At 44.4% G+C, this 14,720-nt stretch overlaps 2 protein-coding genes across 2 annotated transcripts in view; one reads left to right on the forward strand and one right to left on the reverse strand.

The window, feature by feature from the left end:
• On the reverse strand, positions 1-12,719 carry LEPROTL1 (leptin receptor overlapping transcript like 1). Its single transcript, XM_069978043.1, has 4 exons — positions 12,354-12,719; positions 9,572-9,647; positions 8,668-8,854; positions 1-6,288 (listed from the first exon to the last, which is right to left on the reverse strand). The coding sequence occupies exons 1-4, from the start codon at positions 12,541-12,543 to the stop codon at positions 6,172-6,174; spliced, it is 570 nt and encodes a 189-aa protein (XP_069834144.1). The 5' UTR covers positions 12,544-12,719; the 3' UTR covers positions 1-6,171.
• Positions 12,594-14,720, forward strand: part of SARAF (store-operated calcium entry associated regulatory factor) — a 16,524-nt gene continuing 14,397 nt past the window's right edge. The window contains exons 1-2 of the mRNA XM_069978042.1: positions 12,594-12,778; positions 13,713-13,891. Of these exons, the coding sequence (XP_069834143.1) occupies positions 12,703-12,778; positions 13,713-13,891 (255 nt within the window). The 5' untranslated portion in view covers positions 12,594-12,702. The remainder of the gene's footprint in view (positions 12,779-13,712; positions 13,892-14,720) is intronic.

Here is a 14,720-nt window from a genome sequence, read left to right on the forward strand (position 1 = left end):
GTCACTTACCTCCCCAGTTCCAGCGCCGGGTCCTGGATTGCGCCGCCCTGTTCTCCCGTCCAGCTGCTGCTTCCTGGTCTGAGCTGCGGCTTGAGACGTGACGTCTTAAGGCAGCTCAGCCATTTATCGGTCGTAGTGGAGTCCTGCCTTGGCCACTAAATGGCTGAGCGGCCTCAAGATGTCACATCTCAAGTGAAGCAACAGCCAGACGGGAGAACAGGGCGGCGCAATCCGGGACTAGACGCTGGAACCGGAGAGGTAAGTGACCGGCGCCCTCTATATCTACCCCCTTCCCGGCCGAGCACGGAAAGGACTCCCGCCCGGAGTACTTCTTCAAGCTTCATTTGTTTCAATGAAACTGAGCAGCAAATACCACACCTAAACTGATGACAGGGGAGAAGCTGTTTCTGGAAGAAAGCTGCCATGTTTTCCTAATGCTGAACAACCCAGTTAAGCCCAGGAAACCACCTCAGCCATGTCAGTTCAGTAGTGTACTACTTTAGCTGTTTCGGCGCTCACTGCATCATAATGAACTATGATGCTGGGAGATCTGACAGTACAGTCCCTGACATACAATATATATATATATGGAACGTGTAAATCCAGCTCTAATAAATGTTTATCGTTATCTAAGAATGCTATAAAATTACAGTAGATAAAAATAAAAAATAAAAACATAATACATAATCTACATTTCTTGGTGCCAAAAAGGTAACAAAAAGTCTACAGAATCAACACAGCCTAACAGAGATGAAGAGACTGGATATAACAAGCTATATAGACAGTAATACTAATACAAGCCAGTATAAACTGCAACATATGAACAGCTGCTGTGCTTTCAATGCATGGCTCTATTGCTTGTCACACACTATATATGCAAATTTTCATGAAAGCCACGAGCCATTCCGCATAGCCCTGAGAATGTGTCTAAATGTTTCTTTCAGCATGAAAGACTAAAGAACTTTGGATACAAGGTTGTGCTGTGCAAACATACTAAAAAGCGTCAGTGTTAAAACTACAACCTCAGGATATCCTGGGATTATATAGAGTTACATACAACCACAATAGCACACGTTCTGTATGGCATTTATAATGCTGGAAAGGAAAAGGTGTGGCATTGACTCATTTATAAAAAGCTACAGTCATCGAGCTAATGCTGTAAGTGCTGATGTACAACTAAATCAGTTTTTTGGATGGATGGCAGCATATTTTACAATGACATATTAATACCAGTTGCACAGTAGTACATGCGGGAAGATTACAAAGTTTTCATGGTCCTGAAATTTAGCGAAGGTCTTGATTAGAGTAAGGGCCCTATTCCACGGGACGATTATCGTTTGGATAATCGTTAACGATTAACGATCTCAAACGACCGCTATTGCGAAAGACCTGAAAACGTTCACTCATTTCCATGGAACGATAATCGTTACTTATGATCGTAATTGCGATCGTTTCTCTTCGCTATTTATTCGCTATTGCGTTCGTATCTATTGAGAACGACCGAACGATGTCTTATTCAATGCGAACGATTTGCGAACGAGCAACGATAAAAATAGGTCCAGGTCTTATTAAACGATCAACGATTTCTCGTTCGGTCGTTAATCGTTAACTGCATTTCAACCAAACGATTATCGTTCAGATTCGAACGATTTAACGATAATCTGAACGATAATCGTCCCGTGGAATAGGGCCCTTAAGCAAACGTTGAGCATGATTGGGTTCATCCAAACCGGAGTGTGCAGCTTTTAATTAACGATGGTTGCTGATGTTGTATGCAGCCCTAGGGAGTCCTGGAAAACATGGATACAGCCTATGGCTCCCTTGGGTTTGCATCCAACTTCTGCAGCCACTGGTAATCAAATTCTGCACACTCAGGTTCCTATGAACCCAAGTAAGCTCAAAGTTTGCTCAACTCTAATCTTAAAGTGTCACAATTATTAAATTTTTTTTTGCAGAAATCAATAGTACAGGCGATTTTAAGAAACTTTGTAACTGGGTTTATTAGCCAAAAAAAAATACCATTACCATTTTTATCATGAAAAAGCAGTTTAAAGCTCTCCCCCCTGTCTTCATGGTTCTCTTATGGAGAGGGGAGGAGTGGAGGGAGATGAGGCACCAAAACAGGACAACAAAGAGTTAGCGTAAACTATCTCCTCCTCCTGAAGTTTGAACTGACCTCCGAATAGAGGCTTTAACACAAGTCTTGCTGTGTAATCCTTTGTTCTCTGCTGGCAACTACTCTCCCTCCTCCCCACTCCCCTTCCCCATAGAACAGACAGGGGCATGTCCGATGTAAAAGAGTCGAGATTTCCTGATAATGAGCAGTGGATGAGAGAGAGGAGGGAGGAAGGGAAAAGTATTTTTGAATTCAGATAATGGCATATTTGTCTAATAAACTCTATTACAGAGTTTCTTAAAATCGCCTGTACTATTGATTTCTGCACAAAAAATACGACAAAGACACTTTAAGGTGTGGAAGCATTGTGCACTAAGGCTCTGTTCACCCACAGTATTTCCGTCAGTCTTTTTTCAACCAAAACCAGGAGTGAAACCGACAGGGTAAAATTATAATGGAAAGATTTGCTCAGCTTCTGTGTTTTCACTCCACTCCTGGTTTTGGTTGGAAAAAGACTGAGCAAAAGACTGTGCTTTTCCCAGCACTCAAGCAAGAGCGGCAGTCAGTTAAATAGCAGCAGGCTGAGGAGCAGAGGGCAGAGATAATGAAATGCTTTGCTAGGTTATTACTGTGTAAATTCCCTCATCTCTCCGGTCTACCAAGATCAGGAACCTAGATAGGAGCAGACAGTCTATATCGAGAAGGACAGGTTTATTTTAATATGTGCAGCAGTGACGTTTCATCTGTTTATGTAGTTCTGGATCAGCTATTAACATAAAGAGACAGCAGATAATATAGAATAAGCACCTGACTCCTCAGAATATTTAAAGAAACCGGTAAGAGCTTAAAGATTTGCATCCTATTACTGTACATGCAAAGGAGCATTAGTATTTAAATGAAACCTCTACCTGATAGGTACAGAAGGAGGCAGGAGTCACATCACTGTGGAGCTCTACATCTACTTATCACTACATTCCATTCATTACCCACATGTATTTTGCAGAATTAGACTACACTAGGTCCATTACAGTGAGTACGCTGCATATCACCATACTATTGTGTCAGTATCCTAACACATGCCTCCGCTATAGAGCTTGAATGTAATCTAAAGGCTTCATTCACTCCATTCAAGCCATTTAGTGTTTTGGGGTTTGTTTTAAGCATGTTAAGGCTAGGTTCACACTGCGTTTTCAGCATCCGTTTAACGCATCCGTTTTTTGCAAAAAACGGATTCATTTGTGTGCATCCGTTTTTCCATTGACTTCCATTATAAAAAAAAACGGATCCGTTTTTTTTTTGGCGGACCAAAAAACGTTGCTGACCCTATTTTTCTGGACGTTAAAAAAAAACGGATCCGTTAAACGGATGCTGAAAACGCAGTGTGAACCTAGCCTAAGCAACATTTTTTTTTTTGTGGCCAGAGGTAACTGCAGTTTATTAAGTCACGTATTTATTATAGTTAAGTATATAATATTTTGTGTTTGTTTCCCCCTCAAAACACATGACGACCACAAGCAAAGGCTATTTAATTCAGAGCATACAGCCTCATTCACTCATCCACAACTATTGTCTGTAACTGCGGATCCCCAATTACAGACAAACTATGTTCTCATTGATTGCTATAGAGCCCGTTCACATATTTGTCATTTTATGGATCTGTGATTAACCAGCAGAAGTCAATGCAGTAATTTCTGCAAATTGTGGATATGTTCTAATTCTTTTGAAATCAACTCAACTTTTTGCAAATCCGCAATAACAGATGAATACAGGTGCGCTGCAGATGTAATTTTGCAGATTGTGGGCGGCCTGATTGCGCATGTGTGATCTCCAGAAACTTTTTACATGTTAAGAGTTACTAACTTCAGAGACCTGCTGCAGCACTGAGATACAGCCAGGGGAAGACAGTAGCAGCGTGCTTCAGTCCCCAGCTTCATTAGAGTCTATGGAACAAACAAGTCTGCTGCCCCTGCTGCCTGGGGAGTGGAGCACACTGCTGCTGAATCCCCAGGCTGCCTCTCAGGAATGCACTGGGTCTGAGGAGTGATCAGTAATGCTAAGAGATCTATCAAATCTTATGCAAAGGAACAGTGCAGCAACTGCCCATAGCTACCAATTGCAGCTTTCATATTTCAGAGGTGGAAAAAAAAAGTGAAGTGCTAGGGCCAGCTGTTCCTCTTCACAAGGTCTGATCAATCTCCCCACATTAGTTTTTAAACAAGTATATAAAAAATATATAATGTGTGTGAAGGGGGTCAGTCTGCTTTCACACCATACTAATATAGCTGCACATCAGGGTTCATACTACAGCCACAAATTTAAATATGCCAGTCTAATATAAATCCCCACCCCCATGCCCCGCTCCAGACTTAATGCCCTATTCCACGGGCCGATTATCAATTGCATAATCGTTAACGATGAACTATCCAAACGACCACTATTGCAAAAGACCTGAAATCGTTCACCCATCTACATGGAGCGATAATCGTTACCTATGATCGTTCTTGCGGTCGCGTTCATCACTACTGCGAGCCCATCTTATTCAATGCGAACGATTTGGGAACGAGCAACGATAAAAATGGATCCAAGTCTTATTAAACGATCAACTATTTCTCGTTCAGTCATTGAATCTATTCAAACGAACAATTATCGTTTAGATTCAAACGATTTAACGATAATCTGAACCATAGTCCCATGGAATAGGGCCCTTAGTAAATCCGGCAAATTTTAGGCAGTTACGGACAATAATTTACTCCTCAGAATTGCCCCGTGTAATAGGGGCTTTATCCTTGCTAGGAGGCGAGGGAGGAGTCATGACACCTTACCACGCCCACCTGCAGATTAGCCAGACGGGACTTACATTTGTAAATAATGGCGGTTTATTGCCAAAAATCTGTGATTTTTAACATTTTTGCTGTTTGCGTGCTTCTTAAATCATGGCCTATGAGTCTGATTCTGTAGAACTATGGATCTTAAAGGGGTTCTCTGGGCAGGTGGTGTTTTTTCGGTATCAGGAAGGGGGTGGATGAAAACAATGACATCCAATTACCTCCCGTCTCCAGCACTGGGGCCTGCATCACACTGCTCTCGGTCTCAGACTGGTCCAAGACGAAACGTTTCAAGCCCAGTCAGCCATTAAGCGGCAGAGGCAATGAATTGTTGAGAAGGCTCGAAATGTTACGTCTCAGACCAGGAAGTGGACGGACACCGCGGACCGAGAGCACCGTGATCTGAACCAGAGTGCTGGAGCTGAGAAGGTAAGTGGACATCATTGTCTTCATCCACCCCCTCCCCAGCAGTACTGAAAAAACACATCTTACCCAGAGTACCCCTTTAAAGATTGCAACCATTATATGAACCCCAAAGTATGGCCCTGTGAAACCAGTTCCAATGTACATAAGGGTGGAATAAATCCAATCCCTCACTGCTGTGTCCATGCACAGTGCCCACAAGCCCTCACCCAGATGAGCGGACCCTTTAAAGATGGTTAGGAACCACACATTCTACTTCTGCTGCCATTTTGTCCTTTAGTAATGCTAAACGAAAAGAAAATTAGATCATTTCATTTCCAAAATGAGAACAATTCATCCAGAAAAGTCAATAAAATAAATAAATACAATGCTGCGATCACTCACATGGATAGTAACGATAGAATAAAACAAAATGTCTAACAAAATATCTACATTTAACGCCCTAAATAAAAAAAATAAAAAAAGTGCAATTCCTATGGGATATTACTTTGAATGCTACTTGACACATTGAGGCCCAACAAGGTATGAGAAAGATAAAGACAACGTATTCGGGAAACCATAGATAAAATGAAAAAATATATATAAAAAAAATTATGGGGTAACATAAAGGTATAAAATAACAAACACATTGAGGAAGCTGAATTTGTTTTTCCTGTTAAGCCATTCTGCATGTCCATGGCGTAAGCATGACTAGACGACAAGACTCCACATGCTGACACCAGTTGTATCTGTGCTTAGTCCGTCCACTGGCTGAATGGATGGAGTCAGGATTATGGCCATTAATAGAGTTCAGTTCTGCTATATACTTCACCACTGCTGCCAACTAAAATCGTCGTTGCTTCCGAACACTAGGAAGAAGCCTAAAATGGTAGAAAAGATGACGGTGTTTCCTGTCAGGACGAGCGCACATGCTCCCCAATGAATCTGTGAACAAGAGAAACAATTATTATATCCACAATAAAACCTGACAGGTCATATGAATGTCATATGAGCTGATGGCACATGTGTATCCATATTAATATGACATATGTATCCATACCAGGGAAAGCTGTGGTAGTCTCTTTAAGGCTTTTAATCAGGCCAGGGTAGTGTTATTGAGGCGTGGCCTAGGGCGCCCTGACAGTGAGTCCTGCACTGTGATGTCCACTCCATTCTGGCACATCATGGTGCATTTACGGCAGTTGTGAAGGACTCTGACATAAGCCAAGTCATGCTTGCTGCTGCATATTCAAGGGCATCCATATTTATCCAGCAGTGGTTCAGACTAGGGATGGTCCGAAGCTGCTGAGGTTGGGGTTCGTACGAACCCGGACTCTCTGCAATGATTCCCGCTGTCTTAAACCTCCGTGCAGAGGGTGGATACAGCGGAAAGACCGTCTGGAAAACTGGGATACAGCCTATGGCTGTGTCTGTGTCCCGGTTTTCCCGGCGGTCCTCCCGCTGTATCCACCCTCTGCACGGAGGTTTAAGACAGCGGGAATCATTGCCGAGAGTCTGGGTTCGTACGAACCCGAACCTCGGCAGGTTCAGACCATCCCTAGTTCAGACCTAGGGCACCGGACATCCTGGACACAGCCTTAAAGCCACTCTGTAGCCACAATCTGACCCCCCCAAACCACTCGTACCTTTGGATAGCTGCTTTTAATCCAAGATCTGTCCTGCGGTCCATTTTGCAGGTGATGCACTTATTGTCCTAAAAAAATACTTTTAAACTTGAAGCCCGTGCCAAACGGGAGTATCTGTGTCCTAACTTTGCACAACCTCTCTGTCCCTCCTCCCCGCCCTCTTCATCATTAGGAATGCTCCAGGCAGATTGCCTCCTATTCCCCACCTGTGGCAGCCCGGCACATGGGCTGGATCGTTAAGGACCTGTGCAATGTTCAGCATGGAAAAAATGTTTCAGTGGCATTCCTAATGCTGAAGAGGGCGGGGAGGAGGGACGGAGGGGTGGTGCAAAGTTAGGGCACAGATACTCCCGTTCGGCACAGGGCTTCAAATTTAAAAGTATTTTTTAGGACAATAACTGCATCACCGGCCGAACGGACCTCAGGACAGATCTTGGATTAAAAGCAGCTATCCGAAGGTACAAGTGGTTTGGGGGGGGTCAGATTGTGGGTACAGAGTCGCTTTAACAACACTATTCTGGACTGATTAAGGACATCGACACAGTATTCCCAGGAATGGATACAACTGTTTTATTAAGATGGATGCACAGGTGCTTCTAATTAATATGACATTTGTGGCAACAGATTCACAGGTATAAAATACAGAAGCAAGTCTCAGCCTGATCGCAAGTCTAATGTATCACTAGGATGCTGTCAACTCAGTTTGCGAGACCCGTGGTTGGGCTGGACTGAACAAGATGGACAACCCGGATACATTCAAAGAGCCATGTTCAATCAATACTGACAGTCTATTGGTGCCAATACATATCAGTACAGCTAACCTGTCAGGTGATTTATGCTACCACATCAGAGTAGGGGTATGTGCACACTGAGCACTTGCAGCGGCTCCTGCCACTCATCCCGTGCGCTCCAGCTTCACTCTCCACCTGTGCCACTGCCTGACCATAGAATGGAGTCTATGGCACAGACGGAGAGTGAAGCGGGAGAGCGTGGGGACGAGCGTCGGAATCCCCCACAAGTCCTCTGCATGTTTTCCTCAGTGTGCACATACCCTAGCTCTGTAATACACAGATCTTGAGAGGATTTCTTCCCAAAAGGAGAGTAAGGGGGCATTCACACATCCACAAAATATTGCCTGTGCACAGGAGGGTGAGGGCCAGGAGCAGGGAGCGGTGTCGGAGTGGACTGAGATTTGATGATTCTATGCGTTTGGTAGGGGTGAATGTACCTAGATAACAGCAAAACTGTGCAGAATCTATAATAAATATTGAAAAGATGGAAAGCTATGGGTGGGCAACGTATTAATGCAAAAATAATTTTGGGGGAAATACTTCTTTAAGAGCAGCCGATATTAATGCATTTAAAGGAGAAGTATGGCCAAAATATATATTTTTGTATGTTATCGCCCCAACAAATTCTAAATATACACTAATTATGGGAAATGCACTTATAATGCTTTACTTCATGTACTACAACTTGAAGTCTTTTATTCCTAGCACAAATTGTGACCCACAGAGATGCGGGCTGCGCAGCGGTCGGGTCAGGAGCGTGAAGCAGGGTGTATCGTCAGAAGTAAAACATAATTTGTGAGAAATAACTAAAATCAATGCAAGAGCCTAGTAAGAAATCACAAATACCTCACACTGAATGAGAAGCAAAACAAGTTCAGGGCACTTACCAAGTGCGCTCTGGCAAAGACAATAGGAAGTCCAAACGCAGACACAACAATCCCGGTCGTGAGGAAGATGGCCAGTTCCTTGCACGCATTACTTGCCGCATCGGTGTCATCCACTACTCGTCTTGCTATACAGTATGGAATCGGCGCCAATACGTAGAAAAACAGCACAAACAATGGTAGATACTGACTGTATAGGGAACGGAGAGAAAAAAAAGACACACAAGGCAACCTGAGAACGACATCCATCCGAGAATGAAAGCAGAACAGTCTTCCTATTCATGTTACCATGAAAGAATTAATTTCATAGCAATAACTACGACTCTAGGTGCAAAACTACAATGTCCATCATGCCAGGACAGCAAAAGCTTTAGTTTTTTCAGGTGTGACAGGATCTGTAGTTTTACAACAGCCGGAGGGACAAAGATTTCTCCATCCCTGCTCTAAAACATAGCAAAGGATTAGAAAGGTAAGAATACACTGTTTGGTATGTTATCCCCATGGGCAGCACCATATGAAAAGTTATTTATTAAATACCCCTTTAATGGTTATGACATACAAGAAACCACTAAACCCAGTTATTGACTGCAGTAACGTGTGAACAATGTCATGTGACATATTAGCAGCATTCAAGTGGGGGATCCTGGAGTGGGATTCATATAGTATACTTTCGAACCAGTCTTTATAGGTTTTGCCCCAGATCATCATGGAGACAATATTTCCTACTTTGTACTCCTTGGAATTAGACCCAAGGAATACATAGAGGAACATACAGTCATGTACATGAGCCCTTCCTTTATGACCATCACCCTGGGTAAGATGTAACATTTATGTATACAAACCACACAATTATTCACATTTACAACTAATCACAATAGGAATTGTGCAAATGAGCAATGACACTTACCTATACTGAGGCAGCGCACATCCAAGCATTAAAAACATCAGTCCGATTGCTCCTCCGAATGAGAGGCTGATCAGAGCTACAACAAAGAAATCCTGGACATTAATCACTGAGGTTTTCTCCACACCTCCTATATCTCTATACTGGATTATACAAAGATCTGTATGTTACACCCGTCTCCCTGCTAAGGTGCTAAAAGGAACAATGAATTTTACATCCGGTTTGTTCTCCCATAAAATACAGAGACAGAAAGTACAACTCTACATTGTAACAGATTACAACATTGTCACATACATATAAAACCTTCTTTATTGAGAAGACAACAGATTCCTACCACAATTCTCCTGCCTAGTGGTTTCCATGGTCGGAGTCAGACGTCTGTAAGGCACAAACTGGTCACACTGGGATTCTGAGCTCTATAGTTGGGCAGAGAACCCGAGGAGCAGCTAAGACTGGAGAATGTGAGCATCAGCGGATGAGCCCGGCCAGTCAGCAGGCAGTCATCTGACCGCTGTAATCCCCCCCAGGCACTTTAATAAAAGACAACAGGGCATATTTCTGGATTTCTGCACACCCCTGAAGACTGGTAACATCACAATGAGAAGCTTGTGGACTACAGCAGGATTATCAGCCACCGACATGTAAGTGGGGTGCAGAATGAATGGAGTGACTCATCCACATTCATGCCGTGCCATACTAGGTCTGGATCAGGGAGGGAATGTGGATGACCCAGAGATCCCGTTATCTCTAGAGAGAAACTGGATCCCAGATCCCAGGATTAGTATACATCACCTATTCACAGGATTGGGGATTTGTATCTGATCGTGGGGGTCTGATCAATAGCCTACCTATTACAAGATCAGGGGATGACCATGTGCACTGATCCACCATTCTGTCACTAGGTTCCCACTGCGTTTTTGCAATCCGTTTTTTTGCAAAAAAACTGATGAAAAACGGATGAGAAAAACAGATGCATTTGTGCAGGGCCTAGAGCATTTGTGTGACAGGCCTACAGAGCCTCTTCTTGTTGCCCACCCTTCTTATTAGCTACGCCGCTGGGCTGGGTAGAGCAGATAGCAGGGAGAGGCTCTGCCGACAAACAGTGGTCTAAACAAGCCCATGGCACGATTGCTGGCATGTCTTTATCTCCATAGTCTGTTCCAGCGCAGAGATATACACTTTTTTTTCCCCAATTAAGTAAATGAAGCATAAAGTGACTGTACCACCAGGCCCAGGCTGAAGCACTGGAGGCGGGCTGACCCACCCTTAGTGGGAGGAAACCCTAGCCCCTCTATGATAGGGTTCCATTGATTCTAATGGAGTCACGTCATGGAGAGGCTGGAGTTTCTTCCCACAAAGGGTGGGTCGGCCCGCCTCCAGTGCTTCAGCCTGGGCCTGGTGGTACAGTCACTTTAAAAGCCCAGTGGCTGTTTCCCAGCACACAGGAGCCCAGTTCAGCCCAGCCCATGTACTCTTTTTCAAGCGGCCGTCACTAAAATAGAGTAGGCAAATACAAATGGAAAGGGTGGTGGTAAATGAAAGGACATGGGCTGGACTTACCTGGGCTCTTGCCCTGCTGGGGAACATCCCCTGGGCTTTTGAGAATCATTTACTTGTTAACTGTAAGGCGCTGGAAAGAATTTTGGAGATAAAAAAAAAGGTTTGCCCAGAACCTTGATGAGGAGACCTATCTAGCCATAGGCTTTTTTACACCACTATTTTTCTGCTGACAGCTCCACTTTAAGTCCCCATAACACATGCTTGATGGAAGAGAATGGAGACTATGCCAGCTGCTCCACAGACACCAACCATGGAGCAAGACCCAGCTGCAGCTATAACCACATGGACAAAGCGGTCATGTAACCACATCATGTCATCCATTCAAGCGGTACTCCGCTTAGGTAAAACACATGTTTAATCATTCCCCCTCCTAAAGACTAAAAATTTGTTCCATACTTATTATCTATTCAGTCTCCTTCACCCAGTTCTTAGGCTGCTGCTTTCTGCTAAAGACACAAAAACTGTATACAAGCTGCTCACACCCTCTCCCCCCTTCCGGAGACGTCTCATGTAATCAGCGTCCTTGGTTGTCTCTGCACTCTAATGCTGGAAGATCAGTAAGGTCACAAGTAACTCTACCATTACACAGAGAAGAACAGCCGGCCAGGGATGCTGTTTACATCCGCTGTCTTGGAAGGAGGGGGGAGGAAACAGCTCAGCAGAAAGCAGCTCAGCACTGAGGGAAGGAGACTGCATGGTAACAAGTATGGAATGAATTGTTAGTCTCCAGGAGGGGGCATGATTCAACATGTATTTTACCAGAGCAGAATCCCCCTTTAAGCTGCTTCTAGGCAAATTTCCACTATACCTACAACTAGGTCACCCAGCTTTCCTGGGCTCCTGAAGAGCCACACTGCTGGTGCTGATACAGTTAGCTGAACAGCTCCCTGGTATGCAGGATATAGGATACAGCAGGACTTTATGAATATCCCAATACACCATTCAGGAACCTGGGAAAGCCGGACAAGCTGTCACTTTTGCAAAACTGGATATAGGTAAGAAACCCTGGGCACACATGGACTTCTATGTTATAGTCATAGGTGACAGTTCTGTACAGCATTGCCGCCAACCTGGGGGAAACTACAACTCCCAGCATGCTGAGGGCTGGCGGGGCACACTGGGAGTTGTAGCTTTCCCACGGCTGAGAATGATTGAGGATGTGCAGTACACACGGCCGCAGGGTCCTAGCTCCCTCTCCCCCAGCTAGCTGCTTTCCCTACCTTACCTTTGATTCCAGCCATTGCCGCTTCCTTTAGCTGACCGGTACCGCACTGACGTCCACCGAGCCGGCTCCGTATTACCGCACAGCTCAATGCAGCTCGACGACCACACCGCTTCCGCCGGAAGTATCCTGCAGCCTGCTCAGCCCTGCTTTGTTTATCCTTTTGTATAACTTTATTAACAAATCGACACATATGGAAAGCCACGCCCCCTGTTCTGATGGTCGCCCAATCAGCGCTTGACAAGATTCAGGTACAGGAAGTTGTTTACATCCACGACTGATGTAACTCAGTGTAATGCGACATCTATAACAGACGCGGAAGGCGCACGTTACCGCTGTATACCGACCGACCATGACACCGCTGGGGCTGATGCTTCCGCTGCTGGCTGTGGTGCAGCTGTCCGGGGTCTGTGGATGGAGTCAGCATGGTAATACTGTATATAGTGTGTACAGCAGGGAAGGGGGGACCAGAGGCCCTCCAGCTGTTACCAAACTACAATTCTCATCAGGCCTGGAGAGGTGAAGTTGTAGCTGTCCAGGCATGATGGGAATTGTAGTTCTGTAACAGCTGGAGGGCTGCTACTTTGACACCTGTGTTTTAGGTAGTTCCTTGTGGAGTTGGGAATACAACTTTAAAGGAACAGTTCACAAAAAGGTTTTTCTTTCAGATGAACTGGTACCAGAAAGTGCCAGAGATTTGTAATTTACTTCTATCAGAAAATCTCCAGTTTTCCAGTACTTATCAGCTGCTGTATGTCCTGCAGGAAGTGGTGTGTTCTTTTCAGTCTGACACAGTGCTCTCTGCTGCCACCTCTGTCCATGTCAGGAACTGTCCAGAGCAATAGAAAATTTCCATAGAAAACCTCTCCTGCTCTACTTCCTGCAGGACATACGCAACTTCCTGCAGGGCATACAGCAGTTGAGAAGTACTGTAAGACTGGGGACTTTTTAATAGAAGTAAATTACAAATCTCTGTCACTTTCTGACATAAGTTGATTTGAAAGAATTTTTTTTATGGTGAACTACTCCTTAAAAAATATCTAGTCTTTTTGTACTCTCAGCTCTCTGCTGCCACCTCTGTCCATGTCAGGAACTGTCCAGAGCAGTAGCAAATCCCTATAGAAATCCTCTCCTGCTCTGGACCGTTCCTGACATGGACAGAGGTGGCAGCAGAGAGCACTGTGACAGACAGGAAAGAATACACCACTTCCTGCAGGACATACAGCAGCTGATAAATACTGAAAGACTGGACATTTTTTAATAGAAGTAAATTACAAATCTCTGGCACTTCCTCACACCAGTTCATTTGAAATGTTTTTTTCTTCTGGAGTATCCCTTTAACCAAAATTGTATTTATTTCAGATCGTGTTTTGCTCCGGGATATCCAGGCTGTCACATTATATGCCGATAGATACACAAATGCTCGGAGGACAAATCCTATCCTGCAGCTGAAATGTGTGGGAGGTAGTGCTGGCTGCAGCGCTGTAATACCGCAGGTGGTGCAGTGTCACAATAGAGGCTGGGATGGCATTGATATCCAGGTATTATTGACCTCCTACTCTACATTGTTTGCTATGTTGTCTCCATATGTTCTAGTGCTGGAGCCTCCTATGTACACTACAAGTTACCTATTTTAAGTGTACTTGTCATTAAAAAAAATAACTTTCAACACATGATCAGGCATGTCAAAAGTTATTGATCGTAGGAGGTCTCACTGCTGACACCTGCTGGGATCAGGAGATATAGCCGGGGGAAAGAGAGTGCAGGCGCCATGCCATCTATTCTGTGGCCACTCACTAATTCTGACAATGTAGCCTCATAGACTCCCATTGTGGAAATTAGCCGATCAGGCAATCCAGCTGGGGTGTGGATGGCGCTGCTGTCGTGCTCTCTCCCCGGCTAAATCTTCTGATCACCATAGGTGTCAGTAGTGAGACATCCTGAGATCAATAACTTTTGACATGTCTGATGACATACCAGAAGCAAAGGTCCAACAGCACCAACATTGGATCGAAGTCCAGTAGTTGGAGTGGAAGATGCAATCCCAGAATCACATATAGGTAGAGTCTGACCGCATCCAAGTAGGTTATTCACAGATTTATTTACATATGCAGGTGCAGGTAACTAGCAGCTTTTTGGCTGATGTTGTCTTTATCAGTGCTGTGTCAGTATAGTACAGCGAAGGTTCAAACCGTTCCAACGCTTCCGGCATTATAATAATATATCATGCAGAGGGTTCTGATAATCCTCTCTGTTGCATGGAAATTGTTAATGCCTCCTAACTGTAACAGTTACCTTAAGAGACTGTTGGTGGCGCTGCTGCCTAAAAGCTAGGGGTGTGTGACAGCTTATAACCCATCCCCTGCTGTC

The sequence above is a fragment of the Dendropsophus ebraccatus genome, chromosome 7 (genome assembly GCF_027789765.1).
Source record: "Dendropsophus ebraccatus isolate aDenEbr1 chromosome 7, aDenEbr1.pat, whole genome shotgun sequence".
In the NCBI taxonomy this organism is placed as follows: Eukaryota; Metazoa; Chordata; class Amphibia; order Anura; family Hylidae; genus Dendropsophus; species Dendropsophus ebraccatus.

What these genes read in the sequence shown, in the direction of transcription:
- LEPROTL1 (XM_069978043.1), bottom strand. Translation starts at nt 12,543, where the DNA reads ATGTGTCGATTTGTTAATAAAGTTATACAAAAGGATAAACAAAGCAGG. An exon ending in TGTGCGCTGCCTCAGTATAG is followed by an intron (nt 8,855 to 9,571) that starts GTAAGTGTCATT and finishes TTCCCTATACAG; the next exon opens with TCAGTATCTACCATTGTTTG. An exon ending in TCTTTGCCAGAGCGCACTTG is followed by an intron (nt 6,289 to 8,667) that starts GTAAGTGCCCTG and finishes TCTTGTTCACAG; the next exon opens with ATTCATTGGGGAGCATGTGC.